General features: G+C 32.9%; 5 protein-coding genes across 18 annotated transcripts; 1 reads left to right on the plus strand and 4 right to left on the minus strand.

The window, feature by feature from the left end:
• Positions 1 to 352: 352 nt before the first annotated feature.
• On the minus strand, positions 353 to 5,414 carry LOC126854018 (E3 ubiquitin-protein ligase RNF13-like). 2 transcript variants are annotated; one of them, XM_050600341.1, is made up of 8 exons: positions 4,805 to 5,414; positions 3,763 to 4,094; positions 3,497 to 3,689; positions 3,198 to 3,409; positions 2,940 to 3,114; positions 2,655 to 2,813; positions 2,344 to 2,556; positions 353 to 2,267 (listed from the first exon to the last, which is right to left on the minus strand). In XM_050600341.1, exons 2-8 carry the CDS (start codon positions 3,940 to 3,942, stop codon positions 2,044 to 2,046), a joined length of 1,356 nt encoding a protein of 451 aa, XP_050456298.1. In that variant the 5' UTR covers positions 3,943 to 4,094; positions 4,805 to 5,414; the 3' UTR covers positions 353 to 2,043. The 2 variants fall into 2 exon arrangements, with proteins under 2 accessions (XP_050456298.1, XP_050456299.1); XM_050600342.1 differs by lacking the exon at positions 4,805 to 5,414 and adding an exon at positions 4,496 to 4,793.
• Positions 5,415 to 7,079: 1,665 nt separating this feature from the next.
• LOC126854014 (protein starmaker) lies at positions 7,080 to 13,771 on the minus strand. 5 transcript variants are annotated; one of them, XM_050600334.1, is made up of 6 exons: positions 13,582 to 13,771; positions 12,976 to 13,155; positions 9,395 to 11,154; positions 9,150 to 9,320; positions 8,529 to 8,660; positions 7,080 to 8,393 (listed from the first exon to the last, which is right to left on the minus strand). In XM_050600334.1, exons 3-6 carry the CDS (start codon positions 11,138 to 11,140, stop codon positions 8,235 to 8,237), a joined length of 2,208 nt encoding a protein of 735 aa, XP_050456291.1. In that variant the 5' UTR covers positions 11,141 to 11,154; positions 12,976 to 13,155; positions 13,582 to 13,771; the 3' UTR covers positions 7,080 to 8,234. The 5 variants fall into 5 exon arrangements, with proteins under 5 accessions (XP_050456291.1, XP_050456292.1, XP_050456294.1 ...); XM_050600335.1 differs by lacking the exon at positions 12,976 to 13,155; XM_050600337.1 differs by lacking the exons at positions 12,976 to 13,155; positions 13,582 to 13,771 and adding an exon at positions 13,395 to 13,555.
• On the minus strand, positions 11,676 to 12,734 carry LOC126854096 (phosphatidate cytidylyltransferase, mitochondrial). Its single transcript, XM_050600491.1, has one exon. The coding sequence runs from the start codon at positions 12,732 to 12,734 to the stop codon at positions 11,676 to 11,678; it is 1,059 nt and encodes a 352-aa protein (XP_050456448.1).
• Positions 13,772 to 13,960: 189 nt separating the features above from the next.
• Positions 13,961 to 16,490, plus strand: LOC126854021 (COP9 signalosome complex subunit 6). Of its 3 annotated transcripts, none has more exons than XM_050600346.1 (6): positions 13,961 to 14,011; positions 14,629 to 14,826; positions 15,071 to 15,354; positions 15,448 to 15,613; positions 15,697 to 15,890; positions 15,982 to 16,490. In XM_050600346.1, exons 1-6 carry the CDS (start codon positions 13,984 to 13,986, stop codon positions 16,120 to 16,122), a joined length of 1,011 nt encoding a protein of 336 aa, XP_050456303.1. In that variant the 5' UTR covers positions 13,961 to 13,983; the 3' UTR covers positions 16,123 to 16,490. The 3 variants fall into 3 exon arrangements, with proteins under 3 accessions (XP_050456303.1, XP_050456304.1, XP_050456305.1); XM_050600347.1 differs by having other exon boundaries at positions 14,007 to 14,036; XM_050600348.1 differs by lacking the exon at positions 13,961 to 14,011 and adding an exon at positions 14,019 to 14,050.
• Positions 16,491 to 17,727: 1,237 nt separating this feature from the next.
• Positions 17,728 to 24,791, minus strand: LOC126854010 (uncharacterized). 7 transcript variants are annotated; one of them, XM_050600327.1, is made up of 15 exons: positions 23,974 to 24,791; positions 22,878 to 23,015; positions 22,485 to 22,681; positions 22,166 to 22,307; positions 21,964 to 22,060; positions 21,634 to 21,828; positions 21,366 to 21,518; positions 20,994 to 21,273; positions 20,607 to 20,882; positions 20,321 to 20,486; positions 19,982 to 20,184; positions 19,597 to 19,889; positions 18,848 to 19,081; positions 18,107 to 18,289; positions 17,728 to 18,025 (listed from the first exon to the last, which is right to left on the minus strand). In XM_050600327.1, the coding sequence occupies exons 2-15, from the start codon at positions 23,006 to 23,008 to the stop codon at positions 17,867 to 17,869; spliced, it is 2,709 nt and encodes a 902-aa protein (XP_050456284.1). In that variant the 5' UTR covers positions 23,009 to 23,015; positions 23,974 to 24,791; the 3' UTR covers positions 17,728 to 17,866. The 7 variants fall into 7 exon arrangements, with proteins under 7 accessions (XP_050456284.1, XP_050456281.1, XP_050456283.1 ...); XM_050600324.1 differs by having other exon boundaries at positions 20,321 to 20,528; XM_050600326.1 differs by having other exon boundaries at positions 19,982 to 20,169; positions 20,321 to 20,528; positions 23,974 to 24,789.
• Positions 24,792 to 26,376: the final 1,585 nt, after the last annotated feature.

Here is a 26,376-nt window from a genome sequence, read left to right on the forward strand (position 1 = left end):
CTATATTTTAGCTTTGTTCAAGATCTCACTTATCAGCAAGGATGGTAAGTATGCCATGTCTTACGAGGCTGAAAACATAGAAAGCATAGATTGTTCCTATTATATCTTTATTGTAAGTAAAAAAATATCCATTTGAATGAAAATGGAGCTATTTGGCGGAGCTATCCTTTTCTAATGGGCGTAAGTTTGCCCCTTTTGCTTTCGATAAAAGAGAAAAAGAAAGAATAATTTGTTATATTAAATATCGCTATCTTTTGCTAAATATTTTGCGATGTCTATATATGCTTACTTGAGCAATCTGTGCTTCTTATGTTTCTCAACAATAAGACAAATATGTAATACAATAAAAAAATATAAATACATTTCATTTTTATTAATATATATTATATCTATCGTTAAACAATAAAAGATAATAGCAAATACACTCAATTTGACAATTATAAAAACAAATAAAAATATTTTCCACATATTATTGTATAATGAAATCTCTCCGATGCTATTTACAAATCTTTTTACAATTTTGCCGCATTATATCCTATTCGCAGCTAATTTTTGTTTAAACAATATTATTTCTATCTTTTGAAATTAATTCACGCATACACACATGTGTATGTATATGTGTGTATATAAATAAGCAACAGAATATTGTTTAATATGAGTTTTCATGATTTATGAATAAATTTTCGAGCAAATCTCTATCAAAACGTTATAATAAAATATTGATCCATAAATGTTGACGGCATTAATATCTCCCCACATTTGATTTAAAAATAACATACAACTATTTCACATTAGAATGGGAGCAATTTTTTTTCTATATTTACGTTATCGATGATAAATCGAATAAAAAGACGTTATTTGATAATAACGAAATTTGCATACAATTATCGACAGATATTGTGTATACAGCCCATTTCATATAATAAGTACTATAGTCTACTTTTTTATATAAAATAGTATAGTTAGTTCACATACAGTTAATTAGCATATATGTTAAATAACAATATAATTTTTCATAAAACTTAACATTAAAGATTCAACTTGATGAAGTTAAAGTCTAAAGTTGAAATTTATTTTGTTGTTCACAGTATACTATGTCCTGCATTGAAAGGAATTTATGTTTTTGGTCTCTGTGACTGTTATATATGTATATATTAATATTTACAAATCCGATGTCAGAAACGGAGTTACGTTTATTACTCTTTACAGTATCACCAGCGCGTTCGTCACTTACCATTAATGTAATCACTTATTCATAAGTATATAATAAATCATACTTATATTTTGGTAATTAAATGACAAGAAAAATACAAAAAATAAATTTAACCTCGTGAATTGCAAAAATCAATTAGGCCATATATATGTATATAATTGCTAATTAATATACAAAATATGTTATTAAATGATAAATTACAATTTGCACACGCACACACACACACATAGACACACACATAACACGCATGCACGCACGCATACATCCCAGCACAGTCTTACTATATTTATATGGAAACGACTTTGATTAAGGATCAAAAGAAATAAAACAAAATAAGGCAACATATAATCTCTCTTAAACGTAAATAACAGATCGTTCATTATACACAAGATTTTATATGTCTCGCATAAATTCAATCTAAAATATATAAAATATTTCTTTCAAAAAAGATTCGCAGTTATATATAAAATATGGAGTTATTGATCCATGATACGTCACTGCGTTTGATACTCGTCGCAAAAGAAAGGAAACGTGATATATTATGTAATTCATCAGATAAATACACTAGACACATTAGTGCAAAAAAATATTTGGCATAAAGCAAAATAGTAATATCATCATTTGAGAGAAGTATGAAAGTTCACCTATATTAAAAAATACTATCTAATTTTTCGGATTATCTGTTCTCATTATCTTATGTCGCTTCTACTATAACGCCGTGCACCAATATATTGTACCAATGTTCCTCCGCAACAAAAAAAAAGACAAAACCCTTTCCACGAACTGAATCGTAACGTATAATGATAATCTCACATAGTTACATTAGGCCATTATGTAATAACATCGTTTTTATTCTGCGAACTATTGGCCAACGCCATCGCATTATCCGAAATTTCGATATGACAATCGGGATTTGATGTTGCAAGATCTGTTACCTCGCGTTGCGATGATGCGATTTCTACAATAGATGCGGGGAATTCTTCTGCACCCGCGTACAAACTTACCGTATGTGGATTAGTACTGCTACCCGAACGCTCTAACTCTTGTCGTTCACCTATAAATAGAAGAAAAATAATAGATTTTGAGCATATTTCACGCAGAATATGTGTACAATCAACTAGTGATCTCACCATTTATGCTATGGCTATCGGATACCAGGAAATCACAAGCTACATTCATTGGCTCATTAGATCTAGGAAAAACGTTATCTTCGGTAGTAACGGATGACTGATCGGAATCAGAGCTACTATCGCTAGAGTTATTGGTATCTTGCCTAGTTTGTGATCTCCTGGCTCTATTAAAAGGATTCTCCCTCTGTCGCACGAACGTTCCTCCTTGTGTACCTAAAAAAATTATTCGTAATATAGATGAATTACAAGTCTAAATTATTAATTTATTAATTATTAATTATTAATTCCGAGAGAAAAATATTCACGCGCACCTTGATGGCCATCCCGAATGAGAGGCGTTGTATCATCAGCATCTGAATCACTCTCATCGGTCATAACCTGCTCGTCAGCCGCAAAAACCTTTCTTTTGCAAACAGGACAAACTCTTCGATTTTTTGTTAACCATGGGTCAATACATTTTGAATGATAAGCTGAAAAGTTGCAAACATGGAAATAATAATAATTTATTATTTTAAATGATATTAAGAATAATTTTGATTCAAAAAACTATTTTTGTTTCAATACTATATAATCAAGTAATTTTGAGAAATATGTACCATGTGCACATGGTAAAACTCGTAACTTCTCTCCTTCCACATAATCTTCTAAACAAATAGCACATGTCTCATATGGGTCACCCTTTGTATACTTATGTATAGGAATCTTTTTTAAACTAGAACTAGGTAATCTATGTCTCCGTTGTCGCCTTCTATCTTTTATGCATCTAACAATCTGTGCAATATATAAACAATTAGTATTGAAAGCTAAAGTAACATGTTATGCACAAATTTTGACGTATCACTCTGCAATCTCACCATAAAAATAACAATGATTAAAAAACATATTCCAACAACAATAGCAAAGGGCAAGAGTAAGTGTGTATTGATATTGAATGGCAGATCATCATTAATCAATAGAAAATATAACTGATCGTATAAGTAATTTTCTTTTATAATTAATCCTGTAACATCACCAACAAACACAGCCGGTATCAAAATTCCTACAGGATCCTTTGCTGACATTGGTTCTAGAATCAATTTTTTACAATGTATTTTGTCATTAAAAAATAGCTAACGTTTTACTTTCACAATTATTTAGTATCGATTTAATTTACCTAATTCATTGCTGTTTACATTATGTACAATAACAGCATCATATCCAGCTTCTTGTGCCATTCGAACTTTTATTTCAAAACTACAGTTGTAACGTCGTATTAAAACTATCCAATTACCATTGTAATCAGTAATATTAGGCGGAGGTTGTATCTTCTGGCATGCACTGGGAGGATTGGCATAAACTGCCATACCCTAACAAAATCACAAAAAGAAATTTGTATATATATAATAGGATTTGTATCATAAAAAAATTAAAGGAATGTACCTTAATTCCTTCTGATGGTATTATACCTCCAAATTTGGCAGGCATATCGCGAAATTCTTCTTCAATTTGATGTCTTGCCACTGCAGAAAATACTAAAATATCTGCACTACTGTATGTAGCATACAGAATTAAAAGGAGAAGCCACAATAGGACTTGGTAGTTTAAACAACACTGTTGCATTTTGAACTAGTTTAAGAATCCTTCTTTTCATCAATTTTAGTATTTAATTAAGACTTTTCTTGAACGATTCATTATACAATTGTCAGATCTACTGTAGCAAATGTATCCAAAGTAGATAAAAAGTACATTGTAAAAAGTGTAGTCAGCCTATTCTAGAAAAACAAATATATTCCACCTTATTTCTTGAACAACATTGCGTAAACTCGAATTAGATTTTTAATTTCTAATTAATCCTTATGTACTAAATTCAACATACATGCTCTCAATTTAATCATACAATAGACAGTGATTCAGATTACGCCTGATTCATAATATGTACAGAGTATTTAGTTAAAGTAAACAAACAAGTTTTAAGCGATCAATTCTTTATGATTTCAAATGCGCATATAATTTCACGACGCATTTTCCAACAATTTTAAGATCACGAGACAAAGAAAAAAATTAATAACGCAATTCGCAAGTAGCCGTTGTAAAAATTCATCTGCACGAAAAAGTTTCGCAAGGAAAAAAAAACACTGATCATTCGATTAATGAAACTACGACGTAATAACACCTGTTGTTTACTATTTCCTTCTGTGAAATGGCCCCCATAAATGACCTCGGGATGTAGACACGAACCCCTTCGGACAAGAGAATATCACGATAACACGCGCTGTCCGTGTAGTATAGTATATTACATCAATTAATATACGATGAGCAACGTGACGTGTGTATGTATTCGTGCAGCGGATCAACACGACCGATTAGCCGAGTGTTATATCACGACGATGTACGGTTGTTATCAAACGACGCGAATTACGTGGATCGCGTCGAATTTTGGGAGCGAATATTCGTCGTTAATAAAGTCGGGCGATATACATACTTCGAAATTGCCTGTGGCTCTCATTTAGACGCGACCATTAGTCATTATGTCGCGTATGCTTCTCGACTGGTCATTAATTAATAAGATAATATCTCCAACAATTTTCTTTTTGTCTCTCTTTCTTTCTTGAATTCTTCGAGTCGAAAATATCTGTCTCTCCTGAGGAAATGTTTTCGCACTCTTTGTCGACGAATGCGATCGCTCGACGACAAGGAAGACGAGACGCACACATTCACGACGAAGATGTCATGATCAGACGTTCGTTTTGAGGTTAAGTATATTTTATTTCCCGACTAATGTTATCAAATGATGAACGGCGAACGATGGCGATATGACGACGAGCGGACATCAATAAAAATAATTTGTTTGCCAGGTCAATGTCAGCTAAAGATCGTAATCACCTGACGGATCAAACGAGTTGTCAGTTGTCAGTCGCGACTAATGATACCAATGATAGTGCGTGAAAATGTAGAACTGCGTGGGATGCGACCAATCGTATGCGTGCGTAGGCGAAGCGTATTTAGCACGCAGAGCTTTGAATTATAACTAAGATTCTGGATATCATCGACGGAATTTTATTAAAGACTGGCAACTCAGGATAAAGTTACATGACTATCAAATGGATAGTCACAGTGACTCTGGAAATAATATTTTATATGTATAGATCAACGGTTACAAAATATCACTTATATAACACACACACACACACGCACACACACACACACATATATATATATATATATATATATATATATATATATATATATATATATATATATATATATTAGGCTCGAGTTTTTTACCATATAAGAAAAATATGGATCTAATATACGTATATAATATATCAAATAATTATAAATATTATTTGTCAAAGAGACAATGTAAATTGAAAAATATCATGTGATTAGAGACAATATTATTTCCAGATATTAAAATAAAAAAATAATAATTTTTGGCATGAAAAAGCATTCCTTTACACTCTGTTTTTCTTAAGTAGACAACATTATATTAAAGATGATTCAAATTTAAAAGAATACATTCAGTGACGAGAATGCAAAAAGTAATTGTAAAACGGTGACATACCTGGTAAAATGTACATACCTGATTGTGCATTACACTTCCGTTGCATTTTCTGTGGGAAAACGATGATGTAAAAGGAGATCCGAGGAAAGTAATCCGGACATACACAAGCAGCGGACGACACTAAAAATCAATATAAATCAATATAACAATAATTGTACACGAGGCGCGTTCAATACACGTTACAATAGACGCATATCGATACTTTACAAAAGACAGTCACGATAATGTTTTTGCGAGAAAATCCGAAAAACGCGGAACGACTCGGACACGATTTTGTCGCGGCGCGATTGACCGTTGACTATTTGAAACTGTCAGCCATCTTGATATTGCGATTCTCGAAATATCGAAGAAAGCGCGCACTTCGCTAAAATCATTTTTTTTCATCTACAAATTCTTTCATTATTTCTCTTACCTTTTGTTAACAAATTACTTTAATAATATTGAAGAGAGAAATAAGAAAATGATTGTTTTCAACAATTTAATTAAAGAAGGACGATATATACTTCATGGATGAGTCACTAATATGAATATGTGAATAATATAAATAATATTTATGATTCATAATTAATATGAATAATATGTGTTTAATCTCCGAAATATCCATAAATTCACGTGATAAGATATCGATAACTCTATGCATACATATCTAAAAATATATACACACTTGATGAGTGAGCACTAGACACTTTCACTGCATTCCAACAAGAAAAGGATGGCGCGAATTCCCGAGGAAGGAATCTCGGCCGATTACGAGTACGCGGATATGCAGATTATAGATATTGAAATCGCAACATTAATGTATAACATACACATATGTTTAATATGAGATGCAATGGCATCTCAATTTTCGCGAGAAAATTTACTTTTAAACGGTAATAATCGCGAGAAACACGGAGCACGTTCGACGCGTGTCTATGGCTTGCTGCGACGCGTTCGCGACTTGAAACTGTCGACTTCGATATTTCGAGAATCACAATATCGAAGCGGTTCGAGATACGTAACATACATAATTTTATATATTTTTATATATAAACGCTAATAATAATTAAATTTAATAAATATTATTTATATAACTTACATAATTTATAGCTAAATCAGCTGTTATTTATTTTAGCTGTTATTTAATATCATTAATGTGAATATTGACTAATATTTTCTATAAATATATAAAACATTAGAATAAAGCCTAGAGATAATTTTAATCAACATATTTATTTTTATGTATAGAAATTCATAAATTCACGAAATTTCAGCAAGAGAAAATAAACAATCACTGAAGTATATATAGTTAAACCTAATAATATATCGTACAATATCATTTCTTGTGATATAGAAAAGTGCAATGACAAATCCACAGATTAGTACACTAGCAAAATTTCACTTCTAGATATCAAGTATTTCTTTTCTCAATTTTAAAAGGTATGTTAATTATTTTATCAATTCATAATATTAATTAGAATAAAACAATTAATATTATACAAATTATAGTTTCAGGCTTCCAAAAATGTAAAACTGCCATTGAATACATGAATTAATAATATATGTGTTTCATTTTCAGACATATACATTCCAAAATATGTGCAAATTAAACACATGCACACAACATAGTTCTTTATATTTACTATAATATGTATTACGAGGTTACATATTAGCAGTGCTAAATATCACACTATTTTGTACTGTCTCACTTATAGAAAATGCATGTGACAAACAGATACAACGAGAGTGACATATCTATCTAACACGCGCAAAGATTCGCTGTACAATCGTTGTTATTGCTACATAAGTTACTCTCGTATTATTTTCCTATGATTTTTCATAAGAACAATACTATATACAAAATACATATAGTGAATGATATTTATAAAAGATCCACGACCAATTGTAATTTACACGTTTTACATTACAAAATATAATTCGCAAAAAAGATCACAAGATTCCAAAATTTTTAATAAAATAAAATTCGATTAATAACCCAATACGTAATTAAAATATATTTTCTGACATATTCGTTTCAAAAAAGTTGTAAACGCAATAAGTGTATTTCATGAAATTAAAATCAAATTTAAGCAAAGTTAATCTACTTGGATATTTATTGTAAAATATAAAAAAATCATGATACGAAAATACTAGTATAATAATTAGGCTAAAGTGCACATTCTGCTAAAACACTTCTGTAAAATTGGTCAATAAAGATAATAAGAACTCGCTACTAATTCAAGGCACCAATCTGTAACAACATTCAACATCTGTCAATTTCTGAAAATGTACTTAATACAGAATCTAATTTCGTTAGCAGCAATTATTTATAATTATTATAATTTTATATCCTTTGATAATCTAAATATTAGATTTGTCCATGTGAAAATCTATCATCCAGCAACTGTGCCTTCATTAGAATAGTTTTCTTTTGCGCTTGATCAAATCGATTAACTTGCAAATCAATATCTCTATCAAATGGCCTTCTCATTGATATTCCACTCCGTTTTGCCTCTTTTTCTTCTTTCTATAAAATAATATATATATCTCTAATAGCACTATTGTGACAAATTTTGAAAAACAAATATGTAGAAAGTATTGATTTGATAATTAAGTATATTGTGTAATTTGAAAAATGTGACTAAAAAAACCAACAAATTACCTTCTTTTTCTTTGCAATTTTACTTTGGTGCATCTCTAATAGTGATTTCTCGGGCTTTCTTTTTTCATTCACTTCTTTTTTGTGAAATTCTTTCACATGTTCCGTATCTGATTTTCTGAGTTTCTTTATCTCCTAAAAAAATACAACATCAGTACACACATAAAATATATAAAGAGATTGATAACAAATTCAATTGGATGAACTAATGTGCATTTAAAACTTATTGTATACAAATTTACAATATATATATATAAACATAAGTATAGTTAATACATTAACACATTAAGATAATTATTGTATAATAATACGAGTTATTATTATTATTTGTATTTAACAATAAAAATAAAATATATAATTAAGTAAAATATATAATTAAATAAATATAATTAAATAAAAAATAAAAGTTCTCTTAGTATTAATTATTTTATATATTTTATATAGTATTAATTACTTTTTTAATTACTTATATTATTGTAAATTTATGTACAACAATCTTTGCGCAGTGCGCATTAATACAACCAATAAAATTTGTTATAAATTCTTAATAGTACTACAAATAGAATGCAGACACTTTTCAGTTTAAAAAAATAAATAAATAATAGCACTTTATTTTATATTTACCAAATCTTTCTGATTCTGAGCTTTTTGTGCAGGGGTGTCAGTCCAACATGATCTGTCTGACATATCTGGCCCATCTCGAAGTCTGAATTTACGCGGGCCCAATCCAAGATTAACAGCTTGCGCTGGTGGTAACTCGGTCATCCATTCTTCGCGTTTATTTCCAAGATCAGCCTAAAATAAAAATATACCCTTCTTTTCTCATCGATGAAGTTGTTAATTTTTTATGTTTAAGTAATTCGTTTTACCTCTGTCAAATATCCTTCATGCCTAATTCTTTGCGCTCTCAAATCTAACTGTTCGTGCACGCGGCTATTTCTCAGAGCTGGATGGTCAACAGGCAGAGGACCTATCGTACAATCATCATCGGATAATTCGGTCGAAGCTTCTTTATTCATAGTGTCGGGTAATACAGGTCCAATAATTTTATCTCGCGAATCATTTTCGTTTTGTTGCCGCTGTAACAAATGTGGTGGCAGTGCTGGTCCAAAAACAGAGTCCGTTTCCATTGTAAGCGTAACAGCGTTTTTTGTCTCTTCTTGCTTTCCGTTTTGACAATCATTGTTTAATCGAGGCGGCAAACAAGGTCCGATCAAACTCGCGCTCTTGCAATTGTCCTCGATTTTATTTTCAATGAGACTATTCGACAAAGTCTTTTCAAGTTTGTCATCGTCGGTAATGCTGATGTTAGATGCAAGTTTTGGCGGCAAAAATGGACCGTAGACAGATTCAATTTCTTTCTTATCTTTTTCCAATTGCGTTTTCTCTAAAGAATCGAGACATTGCGAATATTTCTCTTCCAAATTCGAGCATTCGCCACTGTCGGGATTAATTATTCTCGTCTCTTCATAGTGCTCAGAAGTTCTTTTTCTCACAGAATCCATAAGAGTTTTTCTTGTTACCAAGAACGTCGCGGACGATGTAGAACTGAGTAAGGAATCTGAAACGGCACTAGGATTATTATTAGTGGAATCAGATGTCAAGTCGTAGTTCCTTCTTTTTACCTTTAATTGTTCCTGCCGTTTTCCTCCACTCGCTTCATCGCCGTCGTTTTTTCGTTTCGTTCTCGCGCGACTTTCGGACCGATCTTCAGAATCGTGCTTTTTCAATTTAATCTTACGTGAACACGGAGATGACATTCGACTTCCTGAATCTCGACCATCGGATATATTTTCGCCAGTCTCCGATAGGACGTCGAACAGCGACAGATCCAAGTCCTTGCAGTCTTGAATCTCTATTGATGAATCCTCTTTAGTATTCTCACTTGAATGAACTTCGCCGTAACTACGCTCCCGTTCAACATTCTTAGGATAATCTCTCGAATTTTGCAATCTGTTTTCTTTTACCGATGTTTTTTTAGAGATATCATGTTTTTCCTGATCCTCTCGGGATCGGTAATCGCCATTCGAGGATTTGATCAGTCTACTCGATTGATAAGATCTATCTCGACTTCTATCGCGAGAATGATGCTTATGCCTTTCGTAATACCAACTTCTGTGTTTGTCACTGGACGTTCGTTCATTGTGATGATTCCGCTCGTACGAATGTTCTCGTGATCGTTGCATTTGATGGACACTTCGATCTCTGTCCGATTGACGTTTCGAATCCCGCGAAACTTTTTCCCTTACGTCACTTTCGTTGGAATTTCTGTAGCCTCTGTCATTCGCGGTGGATCCAGCAGACATATCCTTGTCCTCTCTATAGTCCTTGTGCGAATTTCTACTATCCTCCTGTCTTGAACTCCTCGATTCATGCTTCGAATGCTTTACAGAGTGTCTGAGATCGTCCGTATTCTTACTGCTCTCGTGTTTTGACCGTTCTTTTCTCTCTGTTCGATAGTGTCTGCTGCTCTCACGAGACGATTTGTGCTTGGACTTCTTCGTTTTGTCTGCTGTATCCACGGGTGCGACTGAATCCTTCCGCGTAGCTTCAAAACGAAATCGCCGTCCGTCATCACTGTCCTGGCTCTCGGAATCAGAATTCATCGTTGTCATAATCTAGTTATATGCTAAAAACATGACAAATTATTATAAGTTGGACTTTTAATTTTATATATGTATATATATATATATATATATATATATATATATATATATATATATATATATACATACATATATATATATATATATATATATATATATATATATATATATATATGTATGTATATGTATATATAAAATCTTTATATCAATTTTATATATATCAAATAATATATTTCAGTATAAACGTTTTAGTTTTTCTTAATAAAACAAAATTTCTTGAGAAACAAAAAATGATTTACTATTCTACGAGTGTATACCACAAATTAAAGGCAACTAATTACTCTAATTATGTAGAAAAAGAATATTACGCTGTTGATTATAACTATCCACTTTATTTGTGATACAAGCTGAGTTAAGAATTTACAAATATATATCATAAATAAATATTATATATATTTATAATGTTATAATATTATATATTTATAATATTATATTTATAAATATATTTATATCGTAATCTTTTTCTGAGAAAATAACATAGTAACTATTCGACATGTTTTTCAGCATCCTTTTTTGTTTCTGTTTTCTTTACAACAGTTCCAACAACTTTATTAATTTTACTCGAGTCAGAGAGAGAAGGCTTGGGTAAAATATTGTTGGGGGAACTCGTTTGTAGCATCTTAATTATTTTGGCGCCGCTGTATTTAACAGATTTTACAAATCCTGCTGTTACAATTCCTTTTAAGCTTTGCGTCACACTAGATCTCCAAACAATCTCTTTCAAACATTGCTCCAATATCTCACAGCATTCTGGATCGTGTGCTATAGCACGCAAACAATCCTCGGTATCTTTTGATCTTGGACCCTGAGACCATGCTCTGACTAGTTTAACCTGTGGTATTCTAGGTAAATGATTTAAATGATGGATTTTAGTTGCTGGACTGATATCTTGATGACATGTAATAATCACGTGATCTGATTTTGGAATATCTATATAATTGTCAAAGTGTTTCAAGATTGGTTCGTACAATTGTTTAAAATGATGCAATTGTGGTAATACAATATTACTGATCTTATCTTTGTTCTCGCCAAAGATCATTCGAAAATCGCCATGATAGGACAGACTGGTGATCTTCTTAAAAAAGTCAATCTCTGTGAAATGCTCAGGCAATAATAGCAAGGCTGCATGTACAGCCGAATGCAAATTCTGCACCAAAGCAGTGCGCAATTGAGAATTTTCGTCTGGTTCCACAATTACTTTAACTGGTTTATGTAATCTTCCAGCTAAGTACAAATCATTCCAGTCTAATAAATCTTCTACCAATGAAACCTCAGAAATTACTCCATATTTTATGAGTTGACCTTGGCTTGTCTTGACCAATGTGTTATAAAATATTTTAGCACCCAATTCTTCTTGTATGTTTGTGATTGCTTTAGGGCCAAGGAGTCTCAATAGTTGAGCATAATGCTTAGGATTGTTTGCCAAATTCTCTGTATGCCATTTGTTGACATTACGTACAACAAATATAAGATCCAGCATTTTATTGCTGTCATTATTAGCCTGTTTGAACGCACCTGATCCATAAGCAAAGCAAAATTTCATATTTCTAGGAAACTCTTTAATTATATTTTTCAATTGCGACATCTCAGCGATTTTCTCCAGCATTTTGGGATAATTATTCAAACCTTTGGCAAACCTTGGCTTTTTGATAAATATTTTCCAGTGTATGCAGATTACTTTTAATGCCGTGTGACTGTTACATTGCCTGATTTAATTTTAGTATCGAAGAATTCGCTTTGTTGAAAGATGTTTAGAAGAATACAGTTGATATTACGACTCGCACCATGGAGCTAGATGATTCATATCGTGGCAGTGAATGAAGTCCGAGGAATGCCAAATGAATGTTGATCAACAATTTTCGAGCTTTCACATGCGTCTTTCTTAAGTGGAGTCCACGTGCTTGAGAGATCACGGATCTGTACGGATAAATCGTGTCGTGTCCCGAGGCGATCGCTCATTTAACCTAAAAACGCAGTTCATAAAGTTCGTTTTCGAGTTACTTACTCAGAAAAAGATAGGATATATTTTCTTTTGTATCGAGATAGGATGGTTTCTGTTCGTATCGTGGAAAATACCAGAGCCAATTTTATTTGAAGCATTTAATTTTTAATTTTGAATGATAGCGAACAAACATATATACGCGCACAAATACACATCGAGATCGGGATCAGCTCGCACTCGCATACGAGAGTATGTACATGCCTTGATTTACACGATGATAAATTATGTATGATCGTGAATGGACTTTTGCACGATGATCTTTCTGCCTGGCTTTGAGTATAATCGCGATCACTTCCACACGATCGTATGACGACAGAGAGGTTTTATTTATTGCTACACGTAACCACACACGTGGATCGATAAAAGATGAATCAAAATACCTGATTACCTCTTATAATCGCGATACGTTGATAGAGTTCCGTAAATTTTCTCGCAAACGACTCCAGATAATTCGATGAGAAACAAAACGTCGGACAGCACTCGACGTTGTGTATGTGTAGTGTCGCGCGTGCCTTCGGTTCGTCGTTCATCTCTCGGTTCATCTAAAGTTAGAAATATTCTGGCACAGCGTATATTGTCAACTTACTGTCTTGGAAACATTTCAATTACAATCAGGAATCTGACTATACTTTCGAAAAAATTGTTAAAATTATTAGGACAATATTATATTTCGATGAGAAGTAAGGCGACACTAAAATACCGATTCAAATTTCGCGCTCTCCAGGGGAATATAAATCGGAAGAGATAGATCGAACTGAAGTAAGTTCCGGATTCAAAGGCTGAATTCGAGATGCTCGGAGAACATGACTTGGCAAGAGGTAACCATCTGCGAGGGACTTTCAAGTATCAGTTTTTCCGTATATTTGTCGATATTATTTCTTATCAGGAACAGATCTATATTTTCTTGACGTTTCTTTTAATATTCCTTTGATATTCAGTGTTTTAGTTCTTTTACGAAAATAGAGAATAGTATTTGAGAAAATAGGTAGAGAGAGAGTCACATACATATTCACATTTTACACTTTTTGAATTGCAGTAATATTAGATATAAACGTTAGATATAAGCCTAAAGTCTTGGAAAAAAAAAGAAAAATACGAAAGATGGAAAAAATATATTTATAATTTGAGAAATATTTGATATTGCATCGTGCGAGAGACAATTTTATTTCGAGACATCGATCTCTCAAATTTCCCCTCCACATGTGCAAAGCTGAGAATAGAAAGAATCGACGCCATGGCCGTCCGTATTGGATCTCGTTGATCATTCAAATCAACATTTCAACAATTTAGAGAGAGATCAAGAGTGATTCGTATCTTTAGTCTTATCAAGGCATTTAGTACTGCTTATTTTGCGAGAGTTGCTGAATTCCATAAAAAATACAGCAGAAGAAAGAGTACTAACAAAAGAGTGACATGGAGGTCGATGTGCCTACAGACAATACAAACGAGCAGACGCCGATGGAGATCGACGAAGACACCTCCGAGAGGAATCCGAAGGTATCCGGGAGCGTTAAGGTTATGGCATCCTCAGGCACCGTCGGTTCCGTGTCCATCAGTTTGCATCCGCTGGTGATCATGAACGTCAGTGAGCACTGGACCAGACTCAGAGCTCAAGAAGGCAGTGATCAATTAGGTAAGAAAAATTCTTATTTAAAAAGTCAGGCAAAATTTTAACATAGATAGAAAAATTTGTATTTTAATTAACTTATACATTGACAATTCTAAATTGGATTTGACGCATATTAATATACGCAATCAAAATATGTAATTTTTAAGAAATATATATATATATATATATGTATTTCATAAATTTTTATATTATTATTAATATTCTATGGACTAGCAATGCATCATTTCTGGTAATTAAATATTTTTAGTTTATGGTGCTCTAATTGGTAAACAGAAGGGTCGTAACATAGAGATTATGAATTCTTTTGAATTGCTGTTTACATGCATTGGTGATGATGTCGTAATCGATAGAGATTATTATAATACAAAGGAAGAGCAATTTAAGTTAGTATTTAGTGAAATGGACTTTTTGGGTTGGTATACCACTGGTGATATACCTAATGAAAGAGATATTAGAGTGCACAAACAGCTTTGTGAAATAAACGAAAGTCCTGTTTTGTTAAAATTGGACCCGAGACCAAAAAACACAGAGGTAAATTTATTAGGATATTTCTAGAGTGAAAACCTTTTCTTATTAAATAAAAAAAAGAATGTTATATCTGAAAAAGTATGGTGATTGTTGCAGCATTTATCTGTCTCTATGTATGAATCAGTAATTGATTTAGTTAATGGTGAAGCTACCATGTTATTTGTTCCATTAACTTATACATTAGCCACAGAAGAAGCTGAGAGGATTGGAGTTGATCATGTACAAAGGATGTGTAATAATGAACAAGGGGAATGCTCAGTAGGTAAGTACAGACAATTTATATAACAATTTATATACTTTGGCAAACATTATCTGAATCGATAGTATATAAATATTATATTTCAGTGGCTGAACATTTGACAGCTCAACACAGTGCCATTAAAATGTTGCACGCAAGGGTAAAACTTGTTCTAAGATATGTGCAAGCAGTAGAGAGTGGGGAATTGAAAGGAAATCATGAAGTGCTACGAGCAGCTTGTTCTCTAAGTCATCGATTGCCTGTCTTAAATAATCCGAAATTTAAGGCTGACTTTTATAATGTTAGTATATATAGATGTATATTAATAGATTTATTAATCAGACCCTTTATAATAATATTTTTTTAAATAATATCTTTTTGTATTTTTTCAGCAATGTAATGATTTTGGCTTGATGACGTATCTCGGTATTATAACTAAAGGCTGTAATAATATAAATCAATTTGTAAACAAATTCAATATTCTGTACGACAGACAAGGCGTGGGACGACGTCTACGAAGTCTCTTTTTCTGATATGTAAATAGAATCTGTTGTTTTTATATATGGTCTTTTTTACTCCTTAAATAAGTAAGTACCAAACTCAGGATTAAAATTTAAACAGCCAATTTAATTGAGGGATAGTTTGAATATTGCTCTAGATATATATTGTGTATCGAGCACATAAATAAAAGTAGAGAAGTTATACAATTTTTTTTAAATTTAAAAGTTTAATAATAAATGAAAGAAAAAATGGAATTATCTGAAACATGCATTATTTCAGTAATATTATTCAGAAATAATATTTATGTTAAATACTGTTGTATATATAAATGGTACGTTTAATACATTTTGATTAACAATAACGTGTGATATTAATAAAAACTGTGATGTGTTCCAAGAAATATTTTATTTTATATTAACATCAATTTTGTTTAGTCAAAACAAGAGAAAAAATAAAATCTTTTTTGCAAATTATATACATATTAAAATATAATCAGATAGAAATTCTCGAATAGATGCAAAATTATATATATATATATATATATATATATATATATATATATATATATTGTAATATAAATTTATTAATATATACTTCGTGTATATATATTCTGCACATTTTAAGTATATATATATATATATATATATATATATATATATATATATATATATATAATTTTTTTGTACACTCCATCATTGCTTAAAATGAGAAGTATATGGAGTGCATATATATATATATATATATATATATATATATATATATATATATATATATATATATATTAGTTTAGGACAAATACTTTCACATGTTTCGCTTTAATAATGGAAGACCTCATTTTAATTGATTTACATACTATAAAGCATATCTCTTTTTTTTCATAGGCCATACTACCCATTTTTTATCAATTTTATGATTTTAAAGCAGCGATATATATGTATATGTGAGTGTATATATATCATCTTTATAAAAAAATGATCTATATTAACATTTTATTATAAAATACTAAAAGTTTTCCTCTAAAAATCTATTCATATATTACATATATTTAAATATATACATATATATTCCGACTTAAATAGAATGCGACTTAAAAATATTATTGTATAAAATATATAGTTTAGTATATTGTGCCTCAATTATTGCATGTAACTGTGTATCCCATCAAGCAGTTACTCGTTCCATACAAAGTAAAATCAGAATTGACCTCTAAACATGTGACATGACTAGACCATGAAATTGTAAAGAATTTCTTACGCTGTCATAATAATGTGTCATTAATGACACAACTTCTGATGTATCACGCGTTATTTTTTTCCTCCTACATTGTTTCTTAGAAATGCAACAAGTCCTTGTAATGCAATCTGATCAGACAGCATGTCTCTACAGACTAGAAAATATCGCAGTTACTATACATTTTTTTTCTATTTGATATATTGCCTTGTACAACGAATTGTGCGAGTTTGCCTGATATTATTTTGATATGCTATAGACGAGAATAATTTTGGACAAAAAGTAGAAACTGAGATCGATCTCTCTTTCACTGAAATAAAACTCGTATACGTTTCATCTACTAAGACTACACTTATACGAATTATAATTATATATTTCTCGATCTTGCGCGTTTAATTCTACTACAGTTAAATATATATACCCGTTTATTTTTTTTCTTTTGTATGAATTCCTCTCGCGGAAGAACATGTTTATATATTAGGCTCTCAAGCTGTCCTCGATCATGGTAGCCAGCACATCTACCAAAACGGACAGCATTGAATCGGGCTAAGGACTCGGTTTGTCCATACCGATGATTTCCTCAAAAAGACTGTTCCTTCCTTCTGTCTGTTCTTCGATTATTTGCCCGGCATATTTCAACGTCGCGGCAGCCAGATCGCCCACCGACCATCGTCTGTCCATCAGAACTCTGCTTACGGTATCTAACTGAAAATTTTTAATTTTTAGTAAAATTTAATTTATTTTATCAATAAAGAGTCGATACTGTTATAATATCGCTTATTTTACCTTAGATAAACTGGGATTGCCAGAAGTATAATAAATTAATCTTGGTGCTCCTGCCAGGGAAGAGGCGAGCCATTGAATTACGAGTTTTAATTGTGGATCGCCTTTTAATCTAGTCCCGCATCCCCAATTGCCCGTAGCTATGGGCAATAAATCCCCTCCTTGAGGACTGTTTTCCTGTGGTAACTATGCACACATTAAAATAGCCTATATTAAATTATTTTTTGTCTTATTTCAATAATTTTTTATACAATTAATAAAGATTTTAAATTTTTGCCACTTGAAATGTGATTATCGAACATTAATGACATTAAGCTCTTAATAATGCATATAACATACAAAGCTAAATAAAACACGAAATGTTGTTATTGTTTTAGTTTAAGAATTATACTATTTTTATTTAATAATAGAGGAAGAAGCGAATGTGTGAATGGTATTTTCGCTTAATAGTTAATATAAATTTAAATAAAAAACAAGAAATAGAAAATGTGAGTAAAGAACTAAAAATCAGATAGACTGAGAGACAGATAAATGAATTAGTTATAAAAGTTTCAAATGTGTCAGATGAGAAGCTGATCTTAATCTTCCGTCATGCACCAAGTCGAGAAGACGGAAACACGAAATCTCTCGAACAATCTTATCTCGAAGAGTTATATTTTATCGAAGAGAGTCCTCAAGCCAGTTGCACTGCCTCATGCATTACGATTGTACACGTGATGCGGTCAAGTTACATCTCTGAATCACCTCCGAGATACCGAGCACGCTCATTTCGTGCATCTCACATTTGTTTGTCATTTGATTCGACTCAGATATTGGCGGTGTAGATAAGCATACGGTCATTTGATCATCAACCAATGTTTGGAACACTTCCGACGTGAATGTGACGGCCCAAAGTTTCCTACGTTGGGCGTCCTTCCCTTCTCTTATCATCTCGCTCGAGGCGTCCTCATAGTAATCTATATCTTCGGACTCAATCACCTGTATAGCATTTCAGGCTGCTTGTAGTCTAAAGTTGAAACTTTCATTTACCGATATTATATTGCCTTATAGATTGATTAATTTCTCTTGTTCAAATCGATTCGAACTGTCTCTCATTCCATCTTACCACTCACTCCATCTTATATTTACTATGGAATTCTGAAGATATTTATGTTTATATTTTGAAGATTTGTATGTTTTTATATTATATGCAAGTGTATTTTTCTAATTTGTAATTAAAGGACAATCAAATATGTATTAAGTTTATTAGTTTTGTCTTCAAAAGAAAGCACTTAAGAAAGAAATAAAAGAAAGAAAGTTTCAATTTGTTGTCTATTATGATGAAATATGAGGCTATCCAAATTTTTTTTACTAAGTGCTTTTATTCCAGAAATCAAAAGAAGGTTGTAAATGCTTTTGTAATTATTTTCACAAAATATAGTAGATCTTGTCACTCATGCTTTTCTATTTCAACGATTTTTGTAGGGAAATCTAATAAGTTTGCTGTTCCTTACTGATTGTTGTCGTCGATTTTTTTGTCGGGCGAGTTCTAAGCTGAGACTTCTCACGGCCAAAGCCAACTTATGTTGCTGGCTCACGTCATTTGCATCGATGAACGGTTGCGGTTCGCCTTCTTGAAGTGGCACACCGGCGAATGATTCGCTTAGAGCACGTTTCAGAAGTGAACCAGCGAATCGTACGACCGCCCGATCCCTCGCATCCAGTTCCCTGCTCTCATCCGCCACTATTGGATCCTCCAGCCACTTTGACAATTGCTCATAAACCTCCTCCAGTTCGGAACAGAAATCTGCGTAAGTGAATTTAAACTTTATTTTTAATTTGTTTAATATTACTGAAAAATATCTAATTTACTTCCAAGTCTGTCTTTTGAATACTTGCCAGAATTATATTCCGTACTGAAACTATATTTGCTACTTGCGCTCGTGTCTTTTCTTTGAAACATCGGTCCCTGACTTTGCCGAAATCGGCCTAACCACTTTTGCTCGGCCTCTAGAGATTCCTTCAGGAACTCTTCATCTACCGTCTCGTCCCGCAAGACGAAACCTCTCGATCCTCCTCTTTTCACTCTGCAACATTGTATTCTCCATTGAAATAATATAGCTACTGTTCTTATCATTTAACTATTTAGATCCTATATATCATTGAATATCTTTCCGCTCATATATATGTAAATAAATATTTAGTTCTGTGTATCTATCTGCGACAATTTCAACTCACTTGATATCTTGATCGCCGACATGGCTACCGCTAACACTTATACCAACGGCGTAACTGCTCTCACCGGAAGATGTGTTTGAGGAAGTCATCCCGCCGGTCGCCGTGCTTTCTCGCTTCAGAGCATCTTTCAGTCGCTGCGCGAAAGTTCCTCTTCTCTCAGGCGTGTCTAATTGCGCAATATATAGTTTGTTAAGCTTTTGCTCTTCTTCTTCTAAAAATCATTTATTCGATATAAAAACTGCTCCTCGTTTCAGATTTATTTGAAATGTAATGTCCGTACACATACCAGGTTCTTCGTCGATGGTCTCCTTGGCGCTATGAAAACTATCCGTGCTCTGACTGTTGCAGCTGCTATAGACCGACATCTGACCGAGCTGTCGCGTCACCGGCAGAACCTCCCCGCTGGATCCTAACACGATAAATCTATTCCTTCGGTTCGTGCAGCTCGCATCCTTGCACACTTTGTGAGGACTCGGCGGTCTCATTGATTTACCGTTAGGCCTGCTACGCACTTCCATCGTGCTCTCTAATTTGTGGTATTCGTCGCGCGGAGGCTGCTTATCTGCCGGAAAAGAGAAAAATAAAAATTATTAGGCGCTAAAGAAATATATATGTATAATTTGAATAAATTATATAAATTACATGGATCGCCCTTCTTCATCGAGTCTCCTACCTATCTTGGAATTACTGCTCGCTGCAAAGACTTTTTCCGCACTCTCCATTTCCGGTGGGGTACTACTAAAGCTCTCACCGATCGGTGATAATCTGCGAGAACTCAGGCCGACCTCCACATCTGAATGATCTGTCTTGATTGGATCTGTGGGACTACTGGGCACATGTCTTTGACGAAATCCCAACAGTGACTTGTTCATCTCCCTCAGAATATTGTCCTCCTCGAATTGTGTCAATGGTAGTCGCGAATAGTCCTCGGGATCTATGCAGCAGACCGTTACCTGCGCTCGGAAAACTGTACGATTGTTCATCTTCCCATTTCCATAAATAACGTAAATCAAACTGCGCGGATTAAGAGTCGTATTTCACTCACCATGTTTGGTTTCGAGATACTCTCGAATATCGCTTTGTGCCGCGGATCATTTATCCTCGATATGTGCCTGACACCCTCGATTATCAATACTTCGTTGTCTTCTAAGGCCTCGACAGATAATATCGCGGCGAGCATTTCCGGATGCGTCGCCACCTGAAAAAGAATCGAATCAATGATCATGACAATCCCACTATTCGCATAGTTGCAAATTCTTAATTTTTTTAAAATAAAATGAAAAAAAATATTTTAATAATTTGTCTTAATTTACATGTATAGTCTCCTGTGTGATATCACCATCGAGCACACCGCCACCGATCTTAGCGTTCACAAAACAAACTTGCAGCACTTTGGATTCCATCTCAATTCTTTCCAGCCGACCCTCGTGACGTATCATCAGCGGACATAAAGGTACATTACTTTCCAGCCAATCTTCAATTGTCAGCCATTGCTTAGATGTCATCACCTAGAAATTGTATTAAAGCGCATCTTTTATATTGCAATCTATTCTTAATAAACAAAAAAATTAACAAAGAATCCAAAATCTAAAAAAATTACTGTTAGATAAAAATTTTAGGAAATCTTAGTTTAATTATTGTACCTGTCTTGAAATTATCAGACGACCATCGAGTGCATGTTCCGTCTCGAGATAATTATAATAATGAAAGATACTTTTGAGTTTGGCTTTCTGTGCGTTTCTGGAAAAGGATAAAATACTTCGAAAATTATAATCCTTTTTTCTTTTTTCAGATTGAAAACAAACGGAAAATTTCTTCGAGAATTTAATCTCAAAAATCGCTTACTTGTAAAGATGTCTGAAAAAGTTTGTAAAATTGAAATCACGCAATGTGGGATGTGTCTTTGTGGTTCTCTTCGGATACGTCGAAAAAAATGCATTTGCGATTAAGGAAGAGACGAATGCGTAACTGTATTCGACACTGTCACCTATGTAAGATAAGTAACTTTTATTTGAAACTTATCTCTTCTTTCGCATGAACACATTATCTTTATTTTAAATAGTATGAAGAGCATATATATAATAAAAAGATATATATTTTATAATACATTAGATTGCAATTTTCGGGATATCTGGGAGAATGTCGAATCTCGCGACGGCGATACCTTGTTGCTGCAGACTAAAGTGTAAGCCTTGCGGAGGTTTAGTGCGTTTTAAATCTTTCGCTCTTTCCACCATTCGCGGTATTGTCTTCGTAAACACCTGTTCTCTTTCCACAGGATCGAGATCTTTATTTAGAAAAGTCCCCAACATGGAAAATAAATCTGTATCCTGCATGTCCTCTTCGGGATCGAGACTTATACTGAAAGTAATACGAATATATAACAATTGCAAAAGTACTTATGAATTACTTAATATAAATTTTATATATATATATATATATATATATATATATATATATTTAATGTAAAGATAAGCGTATATATATATATATATATATATATATATATATATATATATATATGTTAGAAAGTAACGATTGAAAACGCGAGTCATACTTGCACATGTCATGCAATCGTTGCATCGCGTCTATTAGATCCTCGGAATTTTTTGCCAGGGCGGCTTTGTCTAATTGTTTTACCACAGCCGGCCACCAAGGTAAATCACATGGTAACATTACTAGAGCCATTATGGATCTGCGAAATGCAAAAAAGTATTCAAAATATGCAACTTAAACAGTGATCATACCTAAATACTTTTTTTCATCAACGTTTCTCTTGAACACAAGATTTTCAGAAGCTAATATTAAAATTTATGCATTAACTCGAGCGAATCTGTACTTTGAAAGCGCACTAATCGATTTGAATTTATAGTTGGCGTGATATGTCAAAGCTATGCGCGTGATGGACTTACAAAAGTAGCGCGATCGTAAAATATAAAGTCGGATTGGGAAGCAAATTATTCCTTCCCTATCTATAAATCTTTTATTCCCATAATTTTATTTTGCTGCAATTACGTGTACAATATGCAATAAAAATTTAGTTAATTCGATTATTGTACAAATCATCTATAATTAAAATATGGTTAACATTATAATTTTTATGATCGGAAAAATTGAAATATTATTCGAGCTAATATGTTATTAATCTTTCGAAATTCTAATTTTGAATATTCAGATTTTTAAAGCTTAAAAGTTTCAATATTTAATATTTTTTAAATTTTAGATTTTAAATTTTAAAAGAAAATAAGATGTGCTGATTTTAATAGAGATTGCACAATCTATTAGCCTGGATGTTTAGATTCTAAATTGCAGATTCTGAAATCTTGAATTTTGAATATATCTAAATCTTTTTTAATATTGATTTTCGTCGGTTTTCAACACATTAGATACAAAACATTTTGGATTTTCTTATTTTATAAAGATCTTTATAATTATATATATGTGTGTGTGTGTATATGTATATTCGTATTTCCACTTGAAGAAATGTGTACGCAAGCGCAGGTCGGAGGGTTGGCTGGTTAGTAACCTCGTCGCACGAGGCACGAATATAATTAGTCTTTCTCTTTCGTCAGGAAGGAAATTCACTGTCCGTCAATAGGAACCACGGGATGATCGCTTCGCGTATTTCTAGCGCAATCCGTTTACATAATCACCTCTCTTATTTTCAGCGGCTGAATCAACTGATAGACCAGCTGTATAAACGGAGTCACGTTTTGCGTTTCGCCGCGATGACGCCGTGTTCGATCACTGATGACAGCGACGACGATCTCAATGTTCTGATCCCCACGAAATACCGGCACATAGTCAAGATACGAATGAATTCTCACACTCCTGGCTGACCGTCCTAGCTTAGGCCGATTCAAATCTAAGTATATCTTAAATATCAGGATATCTCGTTACAAATCTCAAAAACAATTGTGTCCTGTGACATCGCGACCTTTCGCGAATGAATTTTCAAATGCAATTATAGAACCCTTTTTTATAGATGATCTTTAAAAGGTAATTCTCGAGCGTTTACAGCGGCTCGCTCGTCGTTGGCTTCACTCCTTCACGTCACTCGCGTTGTGTCAACTCATGCGAATCTGAGTTTTTTTTTTTTTTTTCGAAAAAATTTGGAGAATCCTCGGAGTGTCCCTCGCGTCACCCCTTTGCCGGCTCGATTGATCGTCGTCGCGGCCGGATCGGAGCTGACGAATAGCCTACTCGTTACTACTAACCGCCGCGACTACTATCCATTACTACTACCGCCGCGCCGCTTGCTGTCCGTAACCACTGCCGCGCGCCGCTCACCCCCGCAATCACCCCTCATACTTGCACTGTCTTTGTCATTATTTTGTCCGTTGCGAACGGCTGTCGGCGTCGCACCTGCTATTTATAGAGATCGGCGCCGGCGCCCTGCCAAACTCTATATAGCTACTCTACATAGTGTAGTAAGTCAAAAATTGACCAAGTCACCCCGGCCAGATCGTTGGAAAACGTCATACATTTGTGATTAAAATTCGATTATGCATAAGAGTGTTATATATGTATATGTATATGTATATGTATATGTATGTATGTATGTATATATATATAGATGAAATTTTCATTATATCTTTAGTAGTCTCTTAAATGTATAAAAATTAAATGTATAAAATTCCTAATTCATTTTTCAAACATGTAGAACTTGAAAAATAGATTTTCATATTGAATATAAAATTGTTACATGATAGATCTGAATATATTCTAGCTGAACAATTAATCAAATATTTTAACATTAAATACTGAATGAAATACTTGACTAATTTTTCAAGAAATCATAATTCTAAATCATATACAGCGCGTAATGATCAGCCTTCAATAATCTTTTGAAGGGATGCATCAACTTTTTTACATAAATGTTTTTATAAAATACATTTTTGTGCATTTAAGTGCTACGCGCGCGTGAAATTAAGATTTGTTATCTAAATATAAACTTATACTGGTGGTATAATATGTACAACTTTATCTATGCCAAGATTAGAATCATATGTTATCAAAGAATAGGATGACCTGCCTTGTGTCTTCAAGAGCTTTTCTGGATTAACAAAATATCGATGTAGAGGAGTACTACTCTGCCGATAGTAGGTCGCAGAACTTGATACGAAATGACAAAAATAAAAATCAATATCACAGGTTGTTACTTTTAAATTTACAAATATGTTACGCTTGTAAATTAGGATATAATATAAACTATCTTTCTTTTAGCATAATCTTCAATAAAGATGCATCTGAATTGGCGAGAAAAACTGGTAATTTGATACTAAGCTAGCAGTGGCAAATTATTGGCAACTCGCCATTAGCAACCTTGTACTAGATTTATTTAATGTTTACTCATAACTATTTATATGTTTTACACATTTGTATATCCGTTTTATCTTCAACTGGCTCTGCCGCGATTCTTTAATGATATAGCTATTAAATATGCTAAATTTATAAAAACTGCGATTTATTAAATAAAAATATATTACACCGCAGTATTTTTATTGTAAAGTTAACGCTGCATAATGTTTGTCATATTGCAACATGATATCATCTCTTTATGCTATAAATCTTAATTTCGTTAATCTTGTCAAGTATTGTGTTCCATCGTTGTTGCCACAATAACGAATAAATTAGAGCGTTTCGAGATATGTCAAGAGTGGGCTAAGCTTTTGGATCGGTGCGCTCGCACTCGCGCGGAGATATAAACGCCCGGTCGAGAGAGATCTCGCTTAATTCGCATAATTGAAATTGAAATCTCCGTTGCTATATCGTCCCGCAAATATGCAAAAATGGTATTATGTAATATATAATTTGTTTTGCCCTAATATCTAATGACAACAATTAAATTTGTCATATTAATAATATTTTGCAATGATAGATTTGTGGATAGATTTGTTATATATTTTGTTTTTACAGTTTTTTATTTATTATTTAAACTAAAAAAGAGTGCGAGCAAAAGTGCATTAGTTTAATTAGAAATTATTGCGATTAATGTGATTAATAATTACTCGTTTGCTTGCAGCATTATTGTTACACGTTAATCTTCTCGATTA

This window comes from Cataglyphis hispanica, chromosome 13, assembly GCF_021464435.1.
Source record: "Cataglyphis hispanica isolate Lineage 1 chromosome 13, ULB_Chis1_1.0, whole genome shotgun sequence".
Lineage (NCBI taxonomy): Eukaryota > Metazoa > Arthropoda > Insecta > Hymenoptera > Formicidae > Cataglyphis > Cataglyphis hispanica.